Source organism: Tachysurus vachellii, chromosome 3 (genome assembly GCF_030014155.1).
Source record: "Tachysurus vachellii isolate PV-2020 chromosome 3, HZAU_Pvac_v1, whole genome shotgun sequence".
Classification (NCBI taxonomy): domain Eukaryota; kingdom Metazoa; phylum Chordata; class Actinopteri; order Siluriformes; family Bagridae; genus Tachysurus; species Tachysurus vachellii.
In genome coordinates this window covers 3,600,109-3,622,740 of record NC_083462.1, presented here as the reverse complement: position 1 = coordinate 3,622,740, position 22,632 = coordinate 3,600,109, and the positions used below count along the sequence as shown (strand labels likewise).

The 22,632-nt window shown below is 42.5% G+C and overlaps 1 protein-coding gene across 5 annotated transcripts in view; it reads right to left on the bottom strand.

Annotated features, from left to right (window-relative positions):
- LOC132842595 (RNA binding protein fox-1 homolog 3-like) overlaps positions 1-22,632 on the bottom strand; it is a 188,178-nt gene that overhangs the window by 25,172 nt on the left and 140,374 nt on the right. For all 5 annotated transcript variants that reach the window (XM_060865339.1, XM_060865337.1, XM_060865338.1 and 2 more), the window contains 3 exons: positions 14,501-14,743; positions 7,125-7,253; positions 348-401 (listed from right to left, as the gene is read on the bottom strand). In XM_060865339.1, the coding sequence (XP_060721322.1) occupies positions 348-401; positions 7,125-7,253; positions 14,501-14,743 (426 nt within the window). The remainder of the gene's footprint in view (positions 1-347; positions 402-7,124; positions 7,254-14,500; positions 14,744-22,632) is intronic.

Here is a 22,632-nt window from a genome sequence, read left to right as displayed (position 1 = left end):
ATGCTGATGGCAAAGGAGGGGGCAAGGCACCATGGGTAATGGGCTTTGTAGGACACGAACAATAAATGCGTGCCGCAGAAGGGGAAAAGATTTATCCAGAGCTTAATCTCGTCAAGATAATGGGGAGCAGAGAAAAACACAGGAAACTGGATTTACCAGAAAAGGCTAAACATTCTGACATATTTACAGCCTGGAAGTAAAAGATATATTTAGTGTTCATTCTGGCACAAAGAAGTAAAAAAAAAAAAAGAATTAGGAGCTGAAGAATGACAGAAAGCTTTTATTTCAGCTCCAGAGAAATGAAACCGGCACCAAAACAGAGCGAGGAGGAAAAGATTGAATCTTACCTTAGATCCTCGTTCATTAAAAATAATCTCCACATCTAAAATCTTCCCAAATTGCTGCAAAGAGAAGAGAGAAAAAAGAAGAGAAGTGTTTATAGGACTGAGGGTTATGTGGTGTTTATTGAATGTATTAACAGGAGAGTTATGAGTGAGAATAGAACTGAAGCTTTATAGCGCTCCAGTAAACGCTGCTTCACTCAACACTCAACTTTATAATTAGTGAAATTAATCAACTTAATTCCACGTCTTCTTGTCTCGCTTTCTGTCTGTTTCTCCTCCCGTGCATCCGCTTCACTCTTCCTGTCTCACTCTTCCTGTCGCACTCTACCCGTCTCACTCTTCCCTTTCTGCTCATTCTGTCTTTCTGTCTCACTCTTTCTGTCTCACTCTTTCTGTCTCACTCTTTCTGTCTCACTCTCCCTGTTCCACTACATTTGTCTCACTCTTCCTGTCTCACTCTTCCTGTCGCACTCTTCCTGTCGCACTCTTCCTGCCTCACTCTTCCTCTCACTCTTCCTGTCACACTTTTCCGGGCTCACTCTTCCTGCCTCACTCCTCCTGTCTCATTCTTCTGGGCTCACTCTTCCAGTTCCACTCCATCTGTCTCACTCCATCTGTCTCACTCTTCTGCTCTCACTCTTCCTTTCGCTCTCTTCCTACCTCACTCTTCCTGTCACACTTTTCCGGGCTCACTCTTTCTGTCTCACTCTTCCTGTCGCACTCTTCCTGCCTCACTCTTCCTCTCACTCTTCCTGTCACACTTTTCTGGACTCACTCTTCCTGCCTCACTCCTCCTGTCTCACTCTTCTGGGCTCACTCTTCCTGTTCCACTCCATCTGTCTCACTCTACCTGTCTCACTCTTCTGCTCTCACTCTTCCTTTCGCTCTCTTCCTACCTCACTCTTCCTACCTCACTCTTCCTGGAGCCTTCCTCCTCCCCTTAATGATCAGAGAACGAGGAAGACTCTTACATGCTGTCTGTGTCCACCGCATTATTTCATTAAATCCAATTAGCGTGTCAAGCTTATCACGTCGCCTTCATTTAGCCACGACGAGGAGGAACGCAGCTCCCAATTTGGGCCAATCATGTGACTCAGGAGAACAGAGGCTAATCAGCTGTTAGTCTCACAAATAGCTACAGTGTGACAGCAAATCTTGGATCTGATTAATTAAATTCATGTTTATCTAATTTGGACCTGGAAAACAAAGACTCGACACTGAAGCCTTTCCCTCTGTAATTCTGTCTCATCCTCGGGTGATGCTGGTGTCTCGTGAACAGGAGATTTCCTCCAGTGCTTCACTGGTCCATCAAACCATAATGGGCTGTTAGCATAGATTAATTAGCCTGGTTAAAAGGTCATCACTACCGCCACGGACTGTTTATTACTACTGAGCCAGTCCAGTCCACTACTCTCCTGACTCTACTGACTCTCCTGTCTCTCTCCCAGATCATTCACTTCACTTTTAAAATGTAGGAACAGCTTCAAGTGATGTTTTTGTGTGGGACAATTAACTTGGCAGAAATGTAGCTAATGCTGTTCTTCCATTTAGTATCATTAATAACCCAGGAATGCAGTGTGCAGTGTCACATGTCCCAGTGTAGTGCAGAAAATCTATACAGTGTGTGTAGTGTGTCTGTGTGTAGTGTGTGTGTATAATGTACATGATGTATGTAGTGTATACTGTGTGTAGTGTGTAGTGTGTCTGTGTGTAGTGTGTGTGTATAATGTACATTATGTATGTAGTGTATACTGTGTGTAGTGTGTAGTGTGTATAATGTACATTATGTATGTAGTGTATACTGTGTGTTAGTGTGTAGTGTGTCTGTGTGTAGTGTGTGTGTATAATGTACATGATGTATGTAGTGTATACTGTGTGTAGTGTGTCTGTGTGTTGTGTGTGTGTATAATGTACATTATGTATGTAGTGTATACTGTGTGTAGTGTGTGTGTATAATGTACATGATGCATGTAGTGTATACAGTGTGTGTAGTGTGTGTGTATAATGTACATGATGTACAGTATGTAGTGTATGTAGTGTATACAGTGTGTGTAGTGTGTAGTGTGTATAATGTACATGGTGTAATGTATGTAGTGTATACAGTGTGTGTAGTGTGTAGTGTGTATAATGTACATTATGCATGTAGTGTATACAGTGTGTGTAGTGTGTGTGTATAATGTACATGATGTACAGTATGTAGTGTATGTAGTGTATACAGTGTGTGTAGTGTGTAGTGTGTATAATGTACATGGTGTAATGTATGTAGTGTATACAGTGTGTGTAGTGTGTAGTGTGTATAATGTACTTGGTGTAATGTATGTAGTGTATACAGTGTGTGTAGTGTGTGTGTATAATGTACATGATGTATGTAGTGTATACAGTGTGTGTAGTGTGTGTGTATAATGTACATGATGTATGTAGTGTATACAGTGTGTGTAGTGTGTAGTGTGTATAATGTACATGGTGTAATGTATGTAGTGTATACAGTGTGTGTAGTGTGTAGTGTGTACTGAACATACTGACTATAATGCCCATACTGAACATACTAAACATACTGAACATACTGACTATAATGCCCATACTGAATATACTATACATACTAAACATACTGAACATACTGACTATAATGCCCATACTGAACATACTGACTATAATGCCCATACTGAACATACTGACTATAATGCCCATACTGAACATACTAAACATACTGAACATACTGACTATAATGCCCATACTGAATATACTATACATACTGAACATACTGAACATACTGACTATAATGCCCATACTGAACATACTGACTATAATGCCCATACTGAACATACTGACTATAATGCCCATACTGAACATACTGACTATAATGCCCATACTGAACATACTGACTATAATGCCCATACTGAACATACTGACTATAATGCCCATACTGAACATACTGACTATAATGCCCATACTGAACATACTAAACATACTGAACATACTGACTATAATGCCCATACTGAATATACTATACATACTAAACATACTGAACATACTGACTATAATGCCCATACTGAACATACTGACTATAATGCCCATACTGAACATACTGACTGTAATGCCCATACTGAATATACTATACATACTGAACATACTGACTATAATGCCCATACTGAACATACTGACTATAATGCCCATACTGAACATACTGACTATAATGCCAATACTGAACATACTGACTATAATGCCCATACTGAACATACTGACTATAATGCCAATACTGAACATACTGACTATAATGCCATACTGAACATACTGACTATAATGCCCATACTGAACATACTGACTATAATGCCCATACTGAACATACTGACTATAATGCCCATACTGAACATACTGACTATAATGCCAATGCTGAACATACTGACTATAATGCCATACTGAACATACTGACTATAATGCCCATACTGAACATACTAAACATACTGTACATACTGACTATAATGCCCATACTGAACATACTAAACATACTGAACATACTGACTATAATGCCCATACTGAACATACTAAACATACTGAACATACTGACTATAATGCCCATACTGAATATACTATACATACTGAACATACTGACTATAATGCCAATACTGAACATACTGACTATAATGCCCACACTGAACATACTGACTATAATGCCCATACTGAACATACTGACTATAATGCCCATACTGAACATACTGACTATAATGCCCATACTGAACATACTGACTATAATGCCCACACTGAACATACTGACTATAATGCCCATACTGAACATACTAAACATACTGAACATACTGACTATAATGCCCATACTGAATATACTATACATACTAAACATACTGAACATACTGACTATAATGCCCATACTGAACATACTGACTATAATGCCCATACTGAACATACTGACTGTAATGCCCATACTGAATATACTATACATACTGAACATACTGACTATAATGCCCATACTGAACATACTGACTATAATGCCAATACTGAACATACTGACTATAATGCCCACACTGAACATACTGACTATAATGCCCATACTGAACATACTGACTATAATGCCCATACTGAACATACTGACTATAATGCCAATACTGAACATACTGACTATAATGCCCACACTGAACATACTGACTATAATGCCCATACTGAACATACTGACTATAATGCCCATACTGAACATACTGACTATAATGCCCACACTGAACATACTGACTATAATGCCCATACTGAACATACTGACTATAATGCCCATACTGAACATACTGACTATAATGCCAATACTGAACATACTGACTATAATGCCCATACTGAACATACTGACTATAATGCCCATACTGAACATACTGACTATAATGCCAATACTGAACATACTGACTATAATGCCAATACTGAACATACTGACTATAATGCCCATACTGAACATACTGAACATACTGAACATACTGACTATAATGCCCATACTGAACATACTGACTATAATGCCAATACTGAACATACTGACTATAATGCCCATACTGAACATACTGAACATACTGAACATACTGACTATAATGCCCATACTGAACATACTGACCAAACGACCCATAATGTGGAGAGCTGCTAACTCTGTGTGCCTTTAAACTCTTCTGAACACAGAGAGACACTGTGTATGAGACACCAGACATGTTGGTACATTTTTTTGATCGCTCTTCTGGAATCAGCAGTTTGGAGGAAAGTAGAAAGGATCACAGGTTATTTAATTTGGAATGTGAGATATTTCAACCTTTCACCTTTCACCTTTCACCTTTTCCTACAGTTACATCAGCGTTGTAAAATCCTGTGCTTCAAACTTGAGTGTAATTTCATTATCCTGCTATTCTGTACCTGTTGTTTGTGTACCCAAGATAATGCAGGATATATATTTGTATATTTATTAGTCCTCTGTCTCTCTCTCTCTCTCTCTCTCTCTCTCTCTCACACACACACACTCCATTTTCCAGAGACTGCTGCTGTCTGTACGATGATACACAGATTAATGAGACAGAGTGTGTGTGTGTGTGTGTGTGTGACAGCATTGTTGATAAGAAGAATAAAGAGAATGTTGGAGCTTTTTGGGACACAGACGCTGCATAACAAATAAAACAAGTTTGTTTGTGCTTCTTAGCGTGTTTTCTGCTGAGACGGAGCGCTGCAGGTGAAGCTGGAAGAGAGCGGGTGCACAACTTTTTACCTTCATCATTCAACAGTAGAGAGTTCAAAAAAAGTGTGACCTACAGCATGGCTTTCATCTCCACACTTCGCTTCCATTCCTCTCTCACTGATCATCTTACACACCTGATGTCCGCTATAAGGCTTAACACAACACATTCTAGCTGATTAGCAGCTCTGTTCTAGTGATGCTAGGTATCCCATATGGCTAGGTCAGGGTTAGCAAAGTGTTTAGATAATTAGTGACACTCACCTGAACTAGCTGTCTGGCTAATCAGTTGGCTCTCAGCTTTATGACTGAGAGAGAGAGAGAGGGAGTCGTTAGCATGGTGCTGGCTAACACTGCAATGAGCTAACAGATGGAGCATATAGGAGAGGAACTGGCACAGTTGGGCGGTGGGGGTATGTAGTGTGCGTCTTGAGGGCAGTGAAAACAATGCGCGGTGCCTCGTAGCGCTCGTGAGCGATTACTGCAGCACATTTGGCCCGATGGCTCGACATGCGTCCGTTGCAAATAGACAGAGTTTTGGATGGTGATAAATTTCCTGGGCCATTCTCGCCAACGTCGCTAGCGGCGATCAATTCAAAAGTCTCTCTCATGCCAGCTTGTGTGTATGTGTGTGCGTGTGTGTGTGTGTGTGTGTGTGTGTGTGTGTGTGTGTGTGTTTAACAAGCCCTCCTATCATCATAAATCCACAAGCCACAAACACTTTCGCCACACGCACAAAGCCTGCAAGCTAATTACCAGCTCGGCCAGGCCCTGATCCAACCCAGAACAATAAAGCAAAGAATTGGAGAGAGAAAGAGAGAGAGAGAGAGAGAGAGAGAGAGAGAGAGAGAGAGAGAGAGAGAGATGAGGCATGATTTTATGCACGGACAGCTTTGCTGTAATTAATATTGGACCAATGACAGAGTGTTCATAACTATACTGTGTGTGTGTGTGTGTGTGTGTGTGTGTGTGTGTGTGTGTGTGTGTGTGATCACAGACCCAGACTAATGAGTACGGCTCAAACGAACCAAAATGCAGCTGTTATTGAGTTCCAGTTCATCCAGAGGAAACAGAAGTAGTGAGCGTCTGGCCAGACATGAAATATACACAGCGTTCTCTTTCCTGTGAGTGTTTATCAGTTACTCAGCCAACAAACGCTCACGTCTTTAACTCTGGACTGCCAGGCTACGTGGCTCACGTTACTAATGAGCAAGGGACGTTTGTGGCTTCCGGGTTAGCATCACACACTTACCTCAGGTGTATATTAATATACCGAATGGTTTCTATGGTGACAGCTCATCTGGATGTTCCAGAAAAAAAAAGGATTTAAAATGTGTGTAATTGTAAATATGATGTAGTTTTCTGTATGGGGATGTTTCACTTCATTAGTGAAGTAGTCTCCAGTGTCAGGGGTCAAGCTACAAACGTCTTTCTCTCTCTCTCTCTCTCTCTCTCTCTCTCTCTCTCTCTCTCTCTCATTCTCTTCCTTTCAACAGTATGTTTTTATTATGCTACAGAATCCTGATGACTATTATTCGGAATTGCTGAGTGATTTTTGGTTGAGAACTTTAACTCACCCCGAACATCTGTCTGAGGTCAGGGTCACGGAAACGGAAGGGGATGTTGGACACGTGGAGTCGTTTGGGCTGCTGTTTCTCCGGCGATTCCGAGGATGGCAGCATGTCTGTTTGTGTCACGTCATCTGTCTGAATAAAACACACACACACATGCACAAAACAATCAGATAATGCCATCATTTTATTTTAAACAACAAACACTTGATGAATCGTTTTGTCCAGATTTTTGCTGATATTTAATAGTGTTTTATATTTTTATTATTTTTTTAACAGATCTCTTTCAGAAATATATTTTTATTTAACAATGTGCTGTTATTCCTCTTTCTACTGACTGATCTTCATTCAAAGTGCAACATTTCTTCATTGTGTTTTTGTGTTTCCATTAAAGTTATTGAGGTTAATAAGGTTTTTTGTACATGATTGTACAATGTACATGACATGATTGTGAAGGGGGCGGAGCTTAAAGCCTTTTAGTTATTGAGTTTATTTTTTATTGTTATTTATTTTATTTATTGTTTATTATTGTTATTATTGAGTTTAGTTATTATTTGTATTGCAGGGTTCGAAAACAGATAAAAACTGTTGTGAATATTTAACTGAAGCCCCGTTTACAGACAGGATTCATTATAAACACGGGAGTCGTCTTGTCTACCTGTACAGATTCATATCCTCAACCATCTCCGAGTTCATTTATATAAAATCCACCAAAACTCTTCTCATGTGCTGTCAATGCAGTAAGCTGGCCATTGGAGCATATAATGATGTTATAACATATAATATATAATATCATAAGGTGACTTTGTCAATAAAAATGTAATATTATATGTGTGATGCCAGTAAAAATACTCCAACGGTACTGACGTGATGTGAGGAGAGAATGAGAGAAGTTTCCGTGTATCAGATACCCCCTCAGTGAACGACCTCATCACATTAGTATTGCTGATGCTAAAAGTTTTACTACAGGATTAAGCAGGAACCTTCACCCCGAGGAATCAAGAACTTCACTTCACAAAGTTGTCAGAAGGCCTCGTGTCAAACCCTGCAGAGTTCCTGAGACGCAGGAGTTTCCTCTGCCTTTACACGTCCCTCAAATCAGTCCACGTTCTACAGAGTCCATACAATGTCCCATTCTCATGGAACAGCAGCTCCCAGAATTCCCTGCTGATTACCACTGTGACTAATCACTCACACACACACACACACACACACACACACACACACACACACACACACTCACACACACACACACACACACACACACACACACACTCACACACACACACACACACACACACTCACACACATACACAAACACAAACACACACTCACGCACGCACACATCAGCAGGAGAAATGAAGGCCTGAAGCATGTGTGCTGCTGTTTCCTTCATTAAGTGTGATGATGATGATGATGATGATGATGATGATGATGATGATGATGATGGAGGAGATGATTTTTCTTCTTTTTTTTCCTTCTCACAGCCTAGTGTGACTGCTGAGAGTGAAATACTCTCTCTCACACACAGACATGCACAGAGAGAGAGAGAGAGAGAGACTCTGGCATTAACATGTGTGCTGGGTGATTGGACAGTCAAACAGTCGGACAGTTGGATAGTCAGATAGTCATATAGTCAGATGGACAGGCAATCACAAGGGCAGACAGACAGCCAGTTAGACTGTCAGACAGACGGACGGACAGTCTGATGATTGGACAGTCAGATAATCAGACAGTTAGTCACTAGCCATTCACATGTCATTACGTACGCATCTTCTGCGAGCGCTCGATCGGATCTGTGATCAGATTTTTCGTCTCCACTTACTGAATCTGTCACTTACTTCCTTACACGAGCTTTCCTTTTCATACAGAACTCACATCACATCGACCTGTACAGCCTGTTTCAGACTGCTAACAGAATGTAGCAGGCAATGAGAGGTGAGATGATGAACGAAGCGATGAAAGGCTTCGGTCTCTGCTGTTCTAGTGTCCGTCATCATCCATCAGCGCAGCAGCACAAAGCTCTTCTCTTCACCACACCTTACGTACTGTATAGCCAGTGGTGCAGTTGATTAGGTGATGCTGTCCTTCACTGCAGCTCAGGACGCATCAAGACTCATTCAGCTTCCCACCACAGACGTCCAGAGCAACTCTGAATGTAGTGTGAGTGATGAGTGATGAGTGACGAGTGACGTGTGACGGGATCGAGACGCTCTCACTAACACCTCTGAGAGCTGACCATCCCATCGCCCAGGACACGACTTAACACCACTTTAGGAGGTTTCAGTGTCTCACTCCCAGTGGCATAACAAGCAATGTGACTGGACTGAACAGCTGCCTGTGTGTGTGTGTGGTGTGTGTGTGTGTGTGTGTGTGTGTGTGTGTGTGTGTGTTTGTGTGTGTGTGTGTGTGTGTGTGTGTTCCTTCTTCAGCTTCTTCTTCTTCTTCAGCTTTAACATTTAACACTGTTTATTTCACAGCTTTAAAAGTTACAAAAGTTACTATCACTCACAGCTGCCTGTCTGTCTGAATCTGTCTGTTTGTCTGTCTATCTTTCTGTCTGTGTGACTGTCTGTGTCTGTCTGTCTGAATCTGTGTCTGGCTGCCTGAATCTCTCTTTCTCTCTCTCTCTCTCTCTCTCTCTCTCTCTCTCTCCCCTAGTGAGTGATGATAGCATGATACGTCTTCAGCCTCTCTTTTCTCAACCCCAGGAAATGATTACGAGTGAAACGTAGCTGATCAAATATTCTGACATTTTTTTGTAAAAGCAGCGATCAAGCAGAAGGCAGAGGTTCTAACCGGAGTGACGTCCAGGACGAGACACTTTGTTCCTGCTTTCGTTCTCTTACAGCTCCCTGAAACACTTGAGTGTATGACAGAAATCGCAAACTCATTTCCTCTGACACTTTTACATCACAGCACTGAGGAGGAGTTCAGTTACAGTAAAACAATCAACCACAGGGTCATGTGCTGTTGTTCCTCTGGCTAGCGGCTGATCTTTAGCTTTATCTTTATTTATTTAAGTCCAACATTTATTCACCTGTTTATTTCTGCCTGCAGAAAGAGATCCTAAAGAAGCCACACCCACTTTATAGCCTGTCCTCTAGGTTCCTAGCTAGCTCATGAACTGATATTAAAGAAACTTCTGGTAAAATCTTCATCACTTCTTCATCAGTTCATGATGTCATTAACTCTACTGTACAGCAGTAACGTCGTGAACTAGGAGGCTGAAGCTTATCCAGCGAACGCAGACAAGCGAACGACACACACACACTCAGCTGTCAGATCAGTGAAACTGAATGTTGTATAAATGAACACAGACTTTGATAAAATGTTAATCTGGTGATATGATGGTGTGACTATCAGCTTGGGTGAGGAAATGGAAGCAGTTGTTTGAGAGATAGCGAGGAGTAAAATCAAGAAGCCAGTGTTGAGAGGGTGTGTTTGTGTCGGTGAGGCTGTGAGATGGAGACCGACAGCTTCTTTAATCCACTCAATCTCTCTCCAGCTGAACGGTCAGTCGAACGCTGGGTTTATACCAAATCTATTATTCATACAGACTTCGCCTGGTCCCTGCAGTGCTGATCATACAGCCGACTCCAACCATGAAGAGAAAGTGAGTGTGATGGAGAAACAGAGTTGAGTTTATTTAACGATTCCTAACTATTTCGTCATGTTTGGAGGTCAAAAGTGAGACTGAGCTCATAGAAAGGTCAGAGAATGTTAGATGTTACAGAGCCGACTGTCACAAACTGAAGCCATCTAAAGGAGGTTTATTGATCTTAAACACTCTCTTTTTTCTCTTTTCTTGCTTTCATCCTCTGTTTTGAGATTTCACACTTTATCTGACACGTGACATAAAAGAAAAGGACGGATGCTCTTTGTGCCCAGGTTTCCTTCTCATGCTGTTTCTTCCTCATCACAGATCTAAATCTCCATCTATCTAGTTAAAACCTCAATATGGCTGAAATAAACAGAGAGGGGGGGCACGGTGTCTTAGTGGTTAGCACGTTCACCTCACACCTCCAGGGATGGGGGGTTGATTCACACCTCCACCTTGTGTGTGTGGAGTTTGCATGTTCTCCCCTTGCCTCGGGGGTTTCCTCCGGGTACTCCGGGTTCCTCCCCCGGTCCAAAGACATGCATGATAGGTTGATTGGCATCTCTGGAAAATTGACCGTAGTGTGTGAGTGTGTGAGTGAATGAGAGTGTGTGTGTGTGCCCTGTGATGGGTTGGCACTCCGTCCAGGGTGTATCCTGCCTTGATGCCCGATGACGCCTGAGATAGGCACAGGCTCCCCGTGACCCGAGGTAGTTCGGATAAGCGGTAGAAAGTGAGTGAGTGAGAGTAAACAAAGCTGAATATGGAGTGAAGTGTCATTATCCATGACTACAAACCTTTTTTTGTTTATTTCCGTTAGGTGATAAATAATTTTCACGGCTGTCTTCGTTTTTATTTCCTCATGCGTTTCTCATTGCCTTGAAGATCCCTTAATGAGTAAAACGGAACCGTAGCTTGTCCTTCTCTGAACCTCTCATCCTACTTCGTTTTGTTTCTTCATCCTCGTTTTTCATGCCTCCGCGTTTCCGTACCTCCCTTCGCCCTATTTTGCTAAACCGTACCTGTTTTATTTATTTCTGCGGAAGAGATTGAACACAGTGTAGCATGAATGATTTAGAGCGTGGGAAAGGAGGCCATGCTGTACGCCTAATCTGTTTTGGCTGGGTGAATCATTAGGGATGACCTGCAGCTCTTCTCCAGTCCTGCTCTCTCTCCAAACCAAAAATCGCTTTTCAAGAAGCTTTTCAACTCCTCACCGCTCAGCTCGACACATTTCTCACATCCTAACATAAAAAGGTGCTTTTGTTCTTCTCATTACATCCAATGTGAAACGTGGAATCAACAGGAACCACACCAACACTGGGAATCATCCTCATCGCTCCACCGCGTCCTGATTGAACCGTTTTCTCTCACAGTGCCATTGATTTCTGGATGCTGATTGGTCAGGAGGTGTTTATATCTGACTCAGACACTGTGAAGGCTTCTAGAGTCTTCTCTAAGACACAGAACAGCTAGTGTTAAGATCTGACTCTTGTCCTTATCTTCACACCAGCAGCTGATAGATGATTCCTTATTCATCCTCCAGCTAGCATGGAAAGTGATGGTCTAAGGTTCGAGCGACATTTATCTTATGATTTAATTCCCGTGAGCCTCCTGAACATTTTTCCTGCAATCATGTTGCTGTAATGTGTACGAGGAGCTCCAGTGCCTGATCTCCTGCAGCGAAAGACTGACTCCACAGCAGCCTGCGTGGCTCACGGTGGGAAATCACTTAAAAAGATCACATTTACACATTCAAATCATCAGGGTTAAATGAACTGTTGCAAAAAAGCATGGTGAGCGCTACGAACGGGCGGATCAGGCTCATAGACGCTCCACAGGAGTGTAATAAACACCAGCGATAGTGCTGCGCATGGAAGCGGAGATTTCAGTGAGCTGTAAGAAAGCGCAGTTATTTAGTGCTGCTGTAGTTTCACTGTGTGTAATTAGAAAGGGTCACGATTATGGCAGATCAATAACGCGATGCTCACACAGCGCTTTCTGCAGACAGAGCAAGTGTTTGTGTGTGTGTCTGTGTGTGTCTGTGTGTGTGTCTGTGTGTGTGTATCTGTGTGTGTGTGTTGCAAAAAGACAAACAGCAATTGGTGGATTTTATCTGCTTACTCGCCAACTAATGCAATAGATAATGCCATTAGCGCAACACGAGAGTGACTGCTGCTAACCTAAAGTTCATTAAATTCCTACAACAGCACATCCGCATGTTTTTAAGTCTTTCTTTACCTTAACGGTTTACCAAAGATCATTTATTAGACCAACACATCACACACGTCACGCCTTTATCCGTTGGACTTTAGACGTCTTCTCAATCACAACAACTACAGCAGTGATGTTCATGACAAGAAATACAATGATAATGTGAGTCCTGCTGCAATGTCCATGTCCAATGTGTCTCCAGCATTTACAACAGTTTCTCTCCAACTCTCCGACCGGATAATTCCTGATGCGCAGACACATTGAGGGTTGTGATGCAACCTCAACAAACAGCTTCTTGTCCTCTGTCTCAAAACAAATGAGTAATTGGCCATGAGTCGTCATAAGGAGACATGACAGCTTATGACACACACTGGGGTATTATAATAATCCTGTCTCTGACATATCATTATATCCATGTCACATGAAGATTCTTTCCTCATTATTTCAGACAGTGGACCATGTAATACCATTCCATAGCCATTTATTGGCTTGGTCTGGTAACTCTATTCCTTTCACGCCAAAATCCCAGAAATCACAATCCCAGCACCCACCCAGCACCTCCAATCTTCTCCTGGATAAAGGCTGGATAATGAACTCACAACAGAGAGAAAGTAAGCTCTTTTTAAATGTGAAAAAAGCTGTAAGGCTACAAAGCTAAGTTACTCCTTAAAAAAATGCTAATGACAGCATGGTGAAAAGAAGAAAATAAAAACAGTAAAGGAGGCTGATCTGTCTGGTAGATGTTGCTGGGTTTTGGCCATTAGTATGCAGCAGTGAGAGGTGACACATCTGGAAACGTGGGTTTAGAACAGGGGTAATGAAATGTAATCAGGGTGATGAGGTACATAATGCCAGGAAAACGCTTGCAAAATGTGTCCATGGTTGCACCACATGCCAAGAAAGAACTCAAATCACTGCCACGACGGATCCTACAGACCAAACAAAAGTTCTTTGAGTTTGTTGGAAGTTTTGTAGATTCAGGATATCCTTGCCTCATTAGTCTGACTCACTGAAGCTTCGTATCCGGGGTGTTAGTGGGTTGCTGCTGTTGCAGTCCCCTTTAACTGAGCTGCTGAATGTCAACCAGCAAAAACTCTGGTCAAGCTCAAATCTTTCTTAGCAAATGCATTGAATTAGCGTTAGCATTTTTTTTTTTTTTTATCAATTTAACAAATTAAAACAGAGAATGAACATCCCATGCATTCTGTGTTAGTATCCTGTTGCTACATTCATTTAGTAGAAGATCTGATTTCTTTTTTTTTTTGGTTAGGAAGCTGGGGTCAGAGCACAGGGTCAGCCATGAAACAGCCCCCTGAAGCTTGCTCAAGGGCCCAACATTGGCAGCTTGGTTGTGCTGGGGCTTGAACCCCCTGACCTTCTGATCAATAACCCAGAACCTTCACTGCTGAGACAACAATGAATAAAAAAAGTAAATAATATTTCACCCGTCAAGCAGCTAAGACATCTGATAGTCCATTGATTAGAGAGATCAGTTGATTAAACAGGTAGAAACCGATGCGGCTCCTGCAGATGTGTCAGTTTCTTGTGCTATTGCCAGATTACTCACTGTGTTGGTGGTGATGGTTGTAGTGTTGCTATCGCTGTTTGCAGGATCGCTGTGTGTCTGCGTGGGAGTGTAGATAGTCAGGGTGTGTTCAGGTACTCGGCTCTGTCCTGTGTAGTCCTGTGTGGGAAGGGCGTGGGTTGTGGCGAAGTCTCCTGGGATACCGTTCTGTGGGGGAGGAGGAAACTGCGCTGGGGTGTAGGACTGAGCCATCGCGTCCACCGGATTGGTCGCCTCTTGGTTACCCTGGAAACAGAATAAAAGATAATAGGTTGGAGAATTGACCTGAAGTAAAAATAAAACTAGAAAACAAGTACACTGGTGTTTATTCTGAAGTAGCAGTAGAGTTTAAAGATGTTAATAAGTTTTTTTTAGTCATCTGGGTTTTTTTAAGGTCAGTCAAGTCCCGAAGAACCGATGAAGCCGATTGGTTGGATGGAAAAACATCTTAACTTAACATCTCTGCATTTCTCACAAAATTCTCTTTGGTCTAAGAGTGTTCAAAGAGCACAACAAAAACTAGCTGGATGGATGGTGAGGTCTAAGGCATCCCTAAAGCAGCGATGTCCCACGCTTTAAAAGAAAGCAGTGATCAGAGCAAATCTCACTGACAATTAGCAAAAGCCTTGATCAGAATAAAAAAAAACAATTTCTGAAGAAGAACAGTGCTCAGTGGATTTACACCATAGGGAATCTCATTAGCTTTTAGAAGAGCTTTTAGATGAGATTACCTCACCGTCTCTCCAAGTCTTGGCTTTGATTCCTATGCGATTGTTTGATCATCTCAACAGCTGTTCGACTGTGAAATGGACTTCTGATACAACATCTACTGTGTCTTCTCCTCCTCTATCCTTGTGATCTTTTTTCCCCTTTCCCCTTTCTTCTCTCTCTCTCATATTATATATATATATAATATCTTGTCAGTAGATGATGGATGATACACTGGCCCTGTGCCTCTGACCCCTGGGTTGAGGAAGCAAAGTGAAGAACACAGTGTGATAGGAAGTGGGGCAAAATGTGAACACTGTACAGGACTTGTGATATTGTAATAATAGATGTTTTCCAGTGATGCACATCATGAAGTCAAGCAAGGGATGATACAGGAGGGTATGATATCATTCCAGCACATACACACACAGAGCCCTGAGATGCTGACTACTGATGGAGCCATAACTCCACACGATGGGGATACACACAAGCTCTTAACATCTCTTGAATGAGATGGGAGGGTGGTGAGACGCTATCACCACACAATCTAATAACACGTTCCATGCATCTCTTAAATCTAATTTCTAGATCCACACAGGCCGAGACGGACGTGTAATTCTTTCAAGCAGCTCACAGCTGGTGAGGAACAAGAACACATACAATAAATAGATAAAGTGGCCTCCATTTCCTTCTAGACAGAGTGTGAGGAGAGACAGTGGTGAGAAGGGTAGGAGGGATAAATGCATTTGATCTTGCTTTACTTCATCATGTTTGTTACTGCTTTCTGTCTCTTTCCTGGAAGTGGTGATGTTGAGAAGAACAACTCGTCAAACCATAAATCTTTAATAAATAAATAAATAAATAAATAAATAAATCGTTTGCACGTGATTGGATTTGTTAACACTTGCATACAGGAATTTGATCAGGAATCAAAGTAAGTTTGAACTAGTGTTTGAACATAAACAGGTCGGAGGCAGTCAACTAGAGCAGAAATCAACTCAGCTCATATTCCCTAAAAACACATTTCCTTACTTTTCCAACTTGTGCAACATTTCTATAAATCACTACACTGGCTGATGCAATCAAGCATTTGAAGGTTATTATATAAATAACAGATACGCATGTATTGAGTTTCAGTCCACGAGTGCACTGTGTAACATTAACACATGCTCACTATTGCACAGGTTTCAGGCTCCTTCCTGTATGGTGATAATCGACTATGGGCCGATACACATTGTTCTTCTTATAAATTCGCTCTGGTCAGAGGGAATGAGGCAGCTGGCTATGTTGACACCGGTGATTTAAGATCTACTGACAAGACGCACATCAGCAAAATGCCACAGCTCTCCCTGATTAACAACAAGAGAAAGACGGTGCATCCAGCAATCCGAACGGCACAGTATTGAACTCAAACGAACCGGCGCCAAGCTCAACATCCTCTCAGACTTACACAATCCCTCTCTTTCTTTCTCTCTTTATCACACTCATGTTCATCTCATTACATTCTCTCCACACTTCCAGATGTCAGTGTCCCATGATCTTTCTCGACACTTTCCCTGTCTCAGTGCTTGACATTACTTTCCCGCTTGCAAACCCTTGCTATGCCTTTCTGGCCTTAGAAGCTTCATGAAGAATGATTTTGTAGTCTTTCCTCATTGTCTCCACTCCAGCGGCGGTCACAGCTTCTCTTAGCTGTATTTAACTTTTATTTCAGACCTTCTTAACAGAAAAGACCACAGCATGCAGTTCTTCACAAAACACCACTGTGCGCTTTCAAACCCCAATGTTAATAGGAAAATGGCAGGAAAGAAAACTTGTCAGACAAACGTGAAGAATCATCGAGGGCTTTCTTGTCAAAGAGCTCATATATATGATGTGGATGACAAACTCTTTGCCCCAATGGGGATGGGCTGGTTATGAAAAGGGGCTGAATATCTGACAGGTTGTAGAGCTTATGTTACATTTACAAATTCCCAATACACAAAGTGGCCTGTTGACCAAACTCCCTCTACATGTCTTTCTTTCAGCATATTAAAGAAAGCAAAGTACACATCTTGCTCAAAAAAGTGCTTGTCAGTGGGAGGGTAGTCTCATGGGTACAGGTATGTCTTTTGTACCTTTAGTTAGAGGTGAATAATTTTAGAGGAACCTCATTATAGTACATAATTGGATCATAAGGACAACTACTGTACCTTTGAGGGCACATTTACTTTGGTATACCTTGAGGAACACAAAGCGCTTCTACATTACCTTTTACTTTGACAGTGTAATGTTCACAGTGCGCATAATAATTAGTTCTGTACTTTTCTTTTTTAACTTATTCCGTGATCTAGCTTCGTGTCTTGGGATCAAGGGACACAATACTTGCTTTCCACACATACTTGTTCATTCATTCACCTTCAGTAATCTCTTTATCCTGGTCGGGTGATGGTGGATACGGATCTTATCATGGACATAATCATGAACATCTAGTGTTAATTAAGAGTCACCAATCCATTCCCAATTATGTTTATGGAAGGTAAAGAGAAAACCAGAGAAGTCAGAGGTTTAGACCAGTTTAGACCCTGGAGATGTGAGTCTAGACTATCAGACATCAAGGGACTGAACTGTATCTTTATCTGTCCTTCATTCATATTACCAAAAGTACATATGTGAGTGGAAGAAGACGTACCTTGGATGTACAGTACCCATTCAAACAAATCAACCAAATACAGCTGTTGTTACTCAAACCCGTCATCAGTGTGACCTCCCGTCTGAGGGGGTTTATGAAGGACAGCCATCTCCCTGAGAGGTGATTTGCCTAATCCATGGACGGAAAAGCTATCTGATCGGGTAAATGCCACCTTTATGTATGAGAGCGCAGGGATTGCCCACTCCCAAATGTACATCGATCCCATCTCTCTCTCTCTCTCTCTCTCTCTCTCTCTCTTTCACTCTCCATTATCCCTCTTCTCTCTCTTTCAACACAGACACACATTATCTTCCCTCTCATGTTCATCCTATCACTCTCTTTCTCACTCCCTTGGGCCTTACTGTCTCTCTCGCTCTTTAGATTTAGCTGTTTGGGGGGATGCCTTGCCCCGTCTCATGTTAGCAGGCATTAGTCGAGTGGGCGGTTACATGCTCCGAGATCAAACGTCTCTCACAGTTTTCAGCTTTGCTTATGAACACTGCTTTATTATGCCGTTTCAGCTTAAACCGCCTGTAGAGATGGAAAGTCTTGATTTGTTGGTAAAATCATTTTCACTGTGAACCTCATTCTAGTTACAAGTAAGGATTTAATAGTGAAATTGCAGACATCAGAATACATACTTACAGACCTAAGCACTATTCACAGGACGGATTTATACTCATAACAGGAAAGTTTTGAAATAAACCGAGGCGTTTCTCCATTTCATCTGATTCTGATCTTGAACTTAAGTCCATTTCTTTTTGCTTAATAGTGTTGGTGCACAGGAAGAGATTTTAATCAGGATCAGTACATCATACAGAGGTATCACAATGTGTGGCTAACAGAGAGGCAATGCTAACACAAATAACTACTCTTTACAACGGCGTGAGCAGAAAAACACCTCAGAATGCTAAGCCTTTTAATTAGCCTTGCGAAATTTCAGCAATACAGCAGTGTTGTTTTTTTACTTGGTGAAGTTCTGTACATAATAGAAAAATAGAAAATGTTCAGGTTGATCATCACGGTCTCGGTGCAGCTCTCTCTTCCACCTGGTGTTTCTGCTAATAAACTCAAACACAGAAATACTAATGAGCATCTAAGGATTTATTTCATTTGCTCCTATTCTGGGTTTTAAACTTAAGTGCAAGCCATGAATTTATAAAGTATATGGAGCAGAAGGGCCTCTCTGGGGTAGAAGTGGCAGCAGAAAGGCCATAGGTCAGTTAGCCACAAGAGGAAAATGGGACAAATCTTTTTTTAAAAAATGCTAACGAAGGGTCTGATTGGCTTTAAAGCTACAGCGCTTTGAGTAAATAGAGATTTGAGGAAAAGAAGTTCAATATGGAGAGAAAGAGAAAGATAGAATCCCAAAGTCCCAAATTTCATGCATATTTAAGCTGAGGCTCATCAGATTCCAGCCAGAAAATAACAGTAGCTGTGAAAGCTTTTATGTTGCTTGGTTCTTTATTCTCTTATCCACTTCCTTGGTGTCCTGGAAGCTCAGGCCATTCCAACAGTTTGAGTTTTTTCCAGAAACTTTGATGTGTGATGTTTGAAAGCTGTTTGTGGTCTCAGGAGGAGGAACCTAGTTCTAACCAAGCATGCACAAACGTCATGTAAGGAAACGCACAATCGACTACACTGCGATTACAAGCTCCTGGCCCAAACACCCTTTCCATCCTACTCACTTAAAGACACCAACACTGTTTATGCCAGTGTCTTTCCACTCTTCCTTTCCTCTGTCTCTTGCTGGACTTAATTAGCTCGATCGGTCGGACGTGCCTTCTCTGTTCGCTCCTGAGTGCTTGGGTTCGGACAGGCGTTTGATTAATTACATCTACTTCACTAACTTACTCATTAAAGAGCATCACAGCAAGGCTGGAGAGAAAAACGCTTCCTGTTCACAAAGCCAACCTCATGGGAGCAAAACACAACATGGAGAAAAAAAGACCCTCGTCCCCTAAGGGAAAGTGTTTAGGACAAAAGTGTGACAACTGGGTTGATCCCAGGAGCATCCTTTCTAGAGGGATCTGGGAGATCATCGGAACTAACAACTACAACCCTGCAATATTTATACCGTCATCATGTAAAACATATTCAGAAGTTCATCGATTGTGAGTTTGTCATGAAGAAAAAAAAAGATAAATATACTGAATGTAGAGCCTTTACTGCACAAGATGGATCACACAAATACTGCCATAACATGGTGCGGTTCTCTTTTGTACTGAAACACCCATAGTCCATCCCTTCCACTACAGACATAGATGTGTGTGTGTGTGTGTGTGTGTGTGTGTGTGTGTGTGTGTGTGTGTGTGTGTTTTGTTTTCAACCACCTTTTGTTTTTTCTTTCATTCCAGGTGCAGATTTTCATCAGGAAATGTGTATTTAGTATCAATGTGATAATGACTCACACACTAATTAATAACACACACACACACACACACACACACACACACACACACACACACACACACACAGAGATGGAGATATTAAGAATAGTAATGATGTTTGTTCTTCTACTCATTAATAAGAAAGCTTATTAAGTTTGATTATGCTGAACCATAAGGGTCATAATTCACCAAAGCACACAGAGTGAGAGTGGGGTAGATGAACAGAGTGAGAGTGGGGTAGATGAACAGAGGGGGAGTGGGGTAGATGAACAGAGGGGAAGTGGGGTAGATGAACAGAGGGAGAGTGGGGTAGATGAACAGAGGGGAAGTGGGGTAGATGAACAGAGGGAGAGTGGGGTAGATGAACTTAGGGGGAGTGGGGTAGATGAACAGAGGGAGAGTGGGGTAGATGAACAGAGGGGGAGTGGGGTAGATGAAGAGAGGGAGAGTGGGGTAGATGAAGAGAGGGAGAGTGGGGTAGATGAAGAGAGGGAGAGTGGGGTAGATGAAGAGAGGGGGAGTGGGGTAGATGAACAGAGAAAGAGTGGGGTAGATGAACTTAGGGGGAGTGGGGTAGATGAACAGAGGGAGAGTGGGGTAGATGAACAGAGGGAGAGTGGGGTAGATGAACAGAGGGAGAGTGGGGTAGATGAACAGAGGGAGAGTGGGGTAGATGAACAGAGGGAGAGTGGGGTAGATGAACAGAGGGGGAGTGGGGTAGATGAACAGAGGGAGAGTGGGGTAGATGAACAGAGGGGGAGTGGGGTAGATGAACAGAGGGGGAGTGGGGTAGATGAACAGAGGGAGAGTGGGGTAGATGAACAGAGGGAGAGTGGGGTAGATGAACAGAGGGAGAGTGGGGTAGATGAAGAGAGCGTGAATGGGGTAGGTGAACAGAGGGTGAGTGGGGTAGGTGAACAGAGGGAGAGTGGGGTAGGTGAACAGAGGGAGAGTGGGGTAGCTGAAAAGAGGGAGAGTGGGGTAGGTGAACAGAGGGAGAGTGGGGTAGATGAACAGAGGGGGAGTGGGGTAGATGAACAGAGGGTGAGTGGGGTAGATGAACAGAGGGTGAGTGGGGTAGCTGAACAGAGGGAGAGTGGGGTAGGTGAACAGAGGGAGTGGGGTAGGTGAACAGAGGGAGTGGGGTAGCTGAACAGAGGGTGAGTGGGGTAGATGAACAGAGGGGGAGTGGGGTAGCTGAACAGAGGGTGAGTGGGGTAGCTGAACAGAGGGGGAGTGGGGTAGATGAACAGAGGGAGAGTGGGGTAGATGAACAGAGGCAGTTCTATATTGTGATTGGTCGTCAGATGTTGGTTCATTCTGAAACTTCAGCTCACGTCGTGCAGCTCCATATTAATGCAGTCTGACCAAGAGCCACCCAGCTATTAATGTTAATAGTTCTGAATTATTTAGAGTTGTTTACAATCACACACACACACACACACACACACACACACACACATACTTCACCACTTCCACCAGTAACAAACAAAATAGGACAGAAAGCATTGTGTTTAAAAAGAAATTGAATTTGCGAGTTTGTTTAGTTAAACTTGACACAGTTCTGAACTGGACACACTCGACTGTTTTTTGGAATTTAAGTCCAAAATGATAAGAATTCAGAATTCTTTTACTCTATTTCCTTGGTGACACACATACACACATGCACACACACAAAAACAGACACACACAGACACACACGTGGATAGAAAAAAAAACGAGAGAATCCAGCTGATCTGCTCTTCGTAGTAAAAAAAAAGAAGTAAATCATTGATGGAGGTGCAGGAGGGGAGTGGTGTACTGTAGTCTCTGTGTGTGTGTGTGTGTGTGTGTGTGTGTGTGTGTGTGTGATAGCTGTGTTTCAATCGCCGTCCATTGAGATCTAATGAACATCCAAAGGAGAAAATGAGTCGCTGAAAAGCAATTGACTGACCCCCATCGTTCCTCACACATTCACTGACCCGTGAATATTTCATTACACAGGAGAGGTATGTGGAGCATACCAATAACCAGGGGAGGGGGTGGAGCATACCAATAAACAGGGGAGGGGGTGGAGCATACCAATAAACAGGGGAGGGGTGGAGCATACCAATAAACAGGGGAGGGGTGGAGCATACCAATAAACAGGGGAGGGGGTGGAGCATACCAATAACCAGGGGAGGGGGTGGAGCATACCAATGTGTCAGGGACAAGGGGGTTGAAGCATAACAGTGCATCAGCTAGGCGGGGTGAGGTGGAGTAGGGTGGGGTGCGGTGCTCAACTGTCAGAAGCTTCTTTTGACCCATTTTCTCACCCACAACTTCACCCAAACCCCACCCCCACCCCACCCCACCCCACTCAAACCTCATTCCCAGCCTCGTCCCCA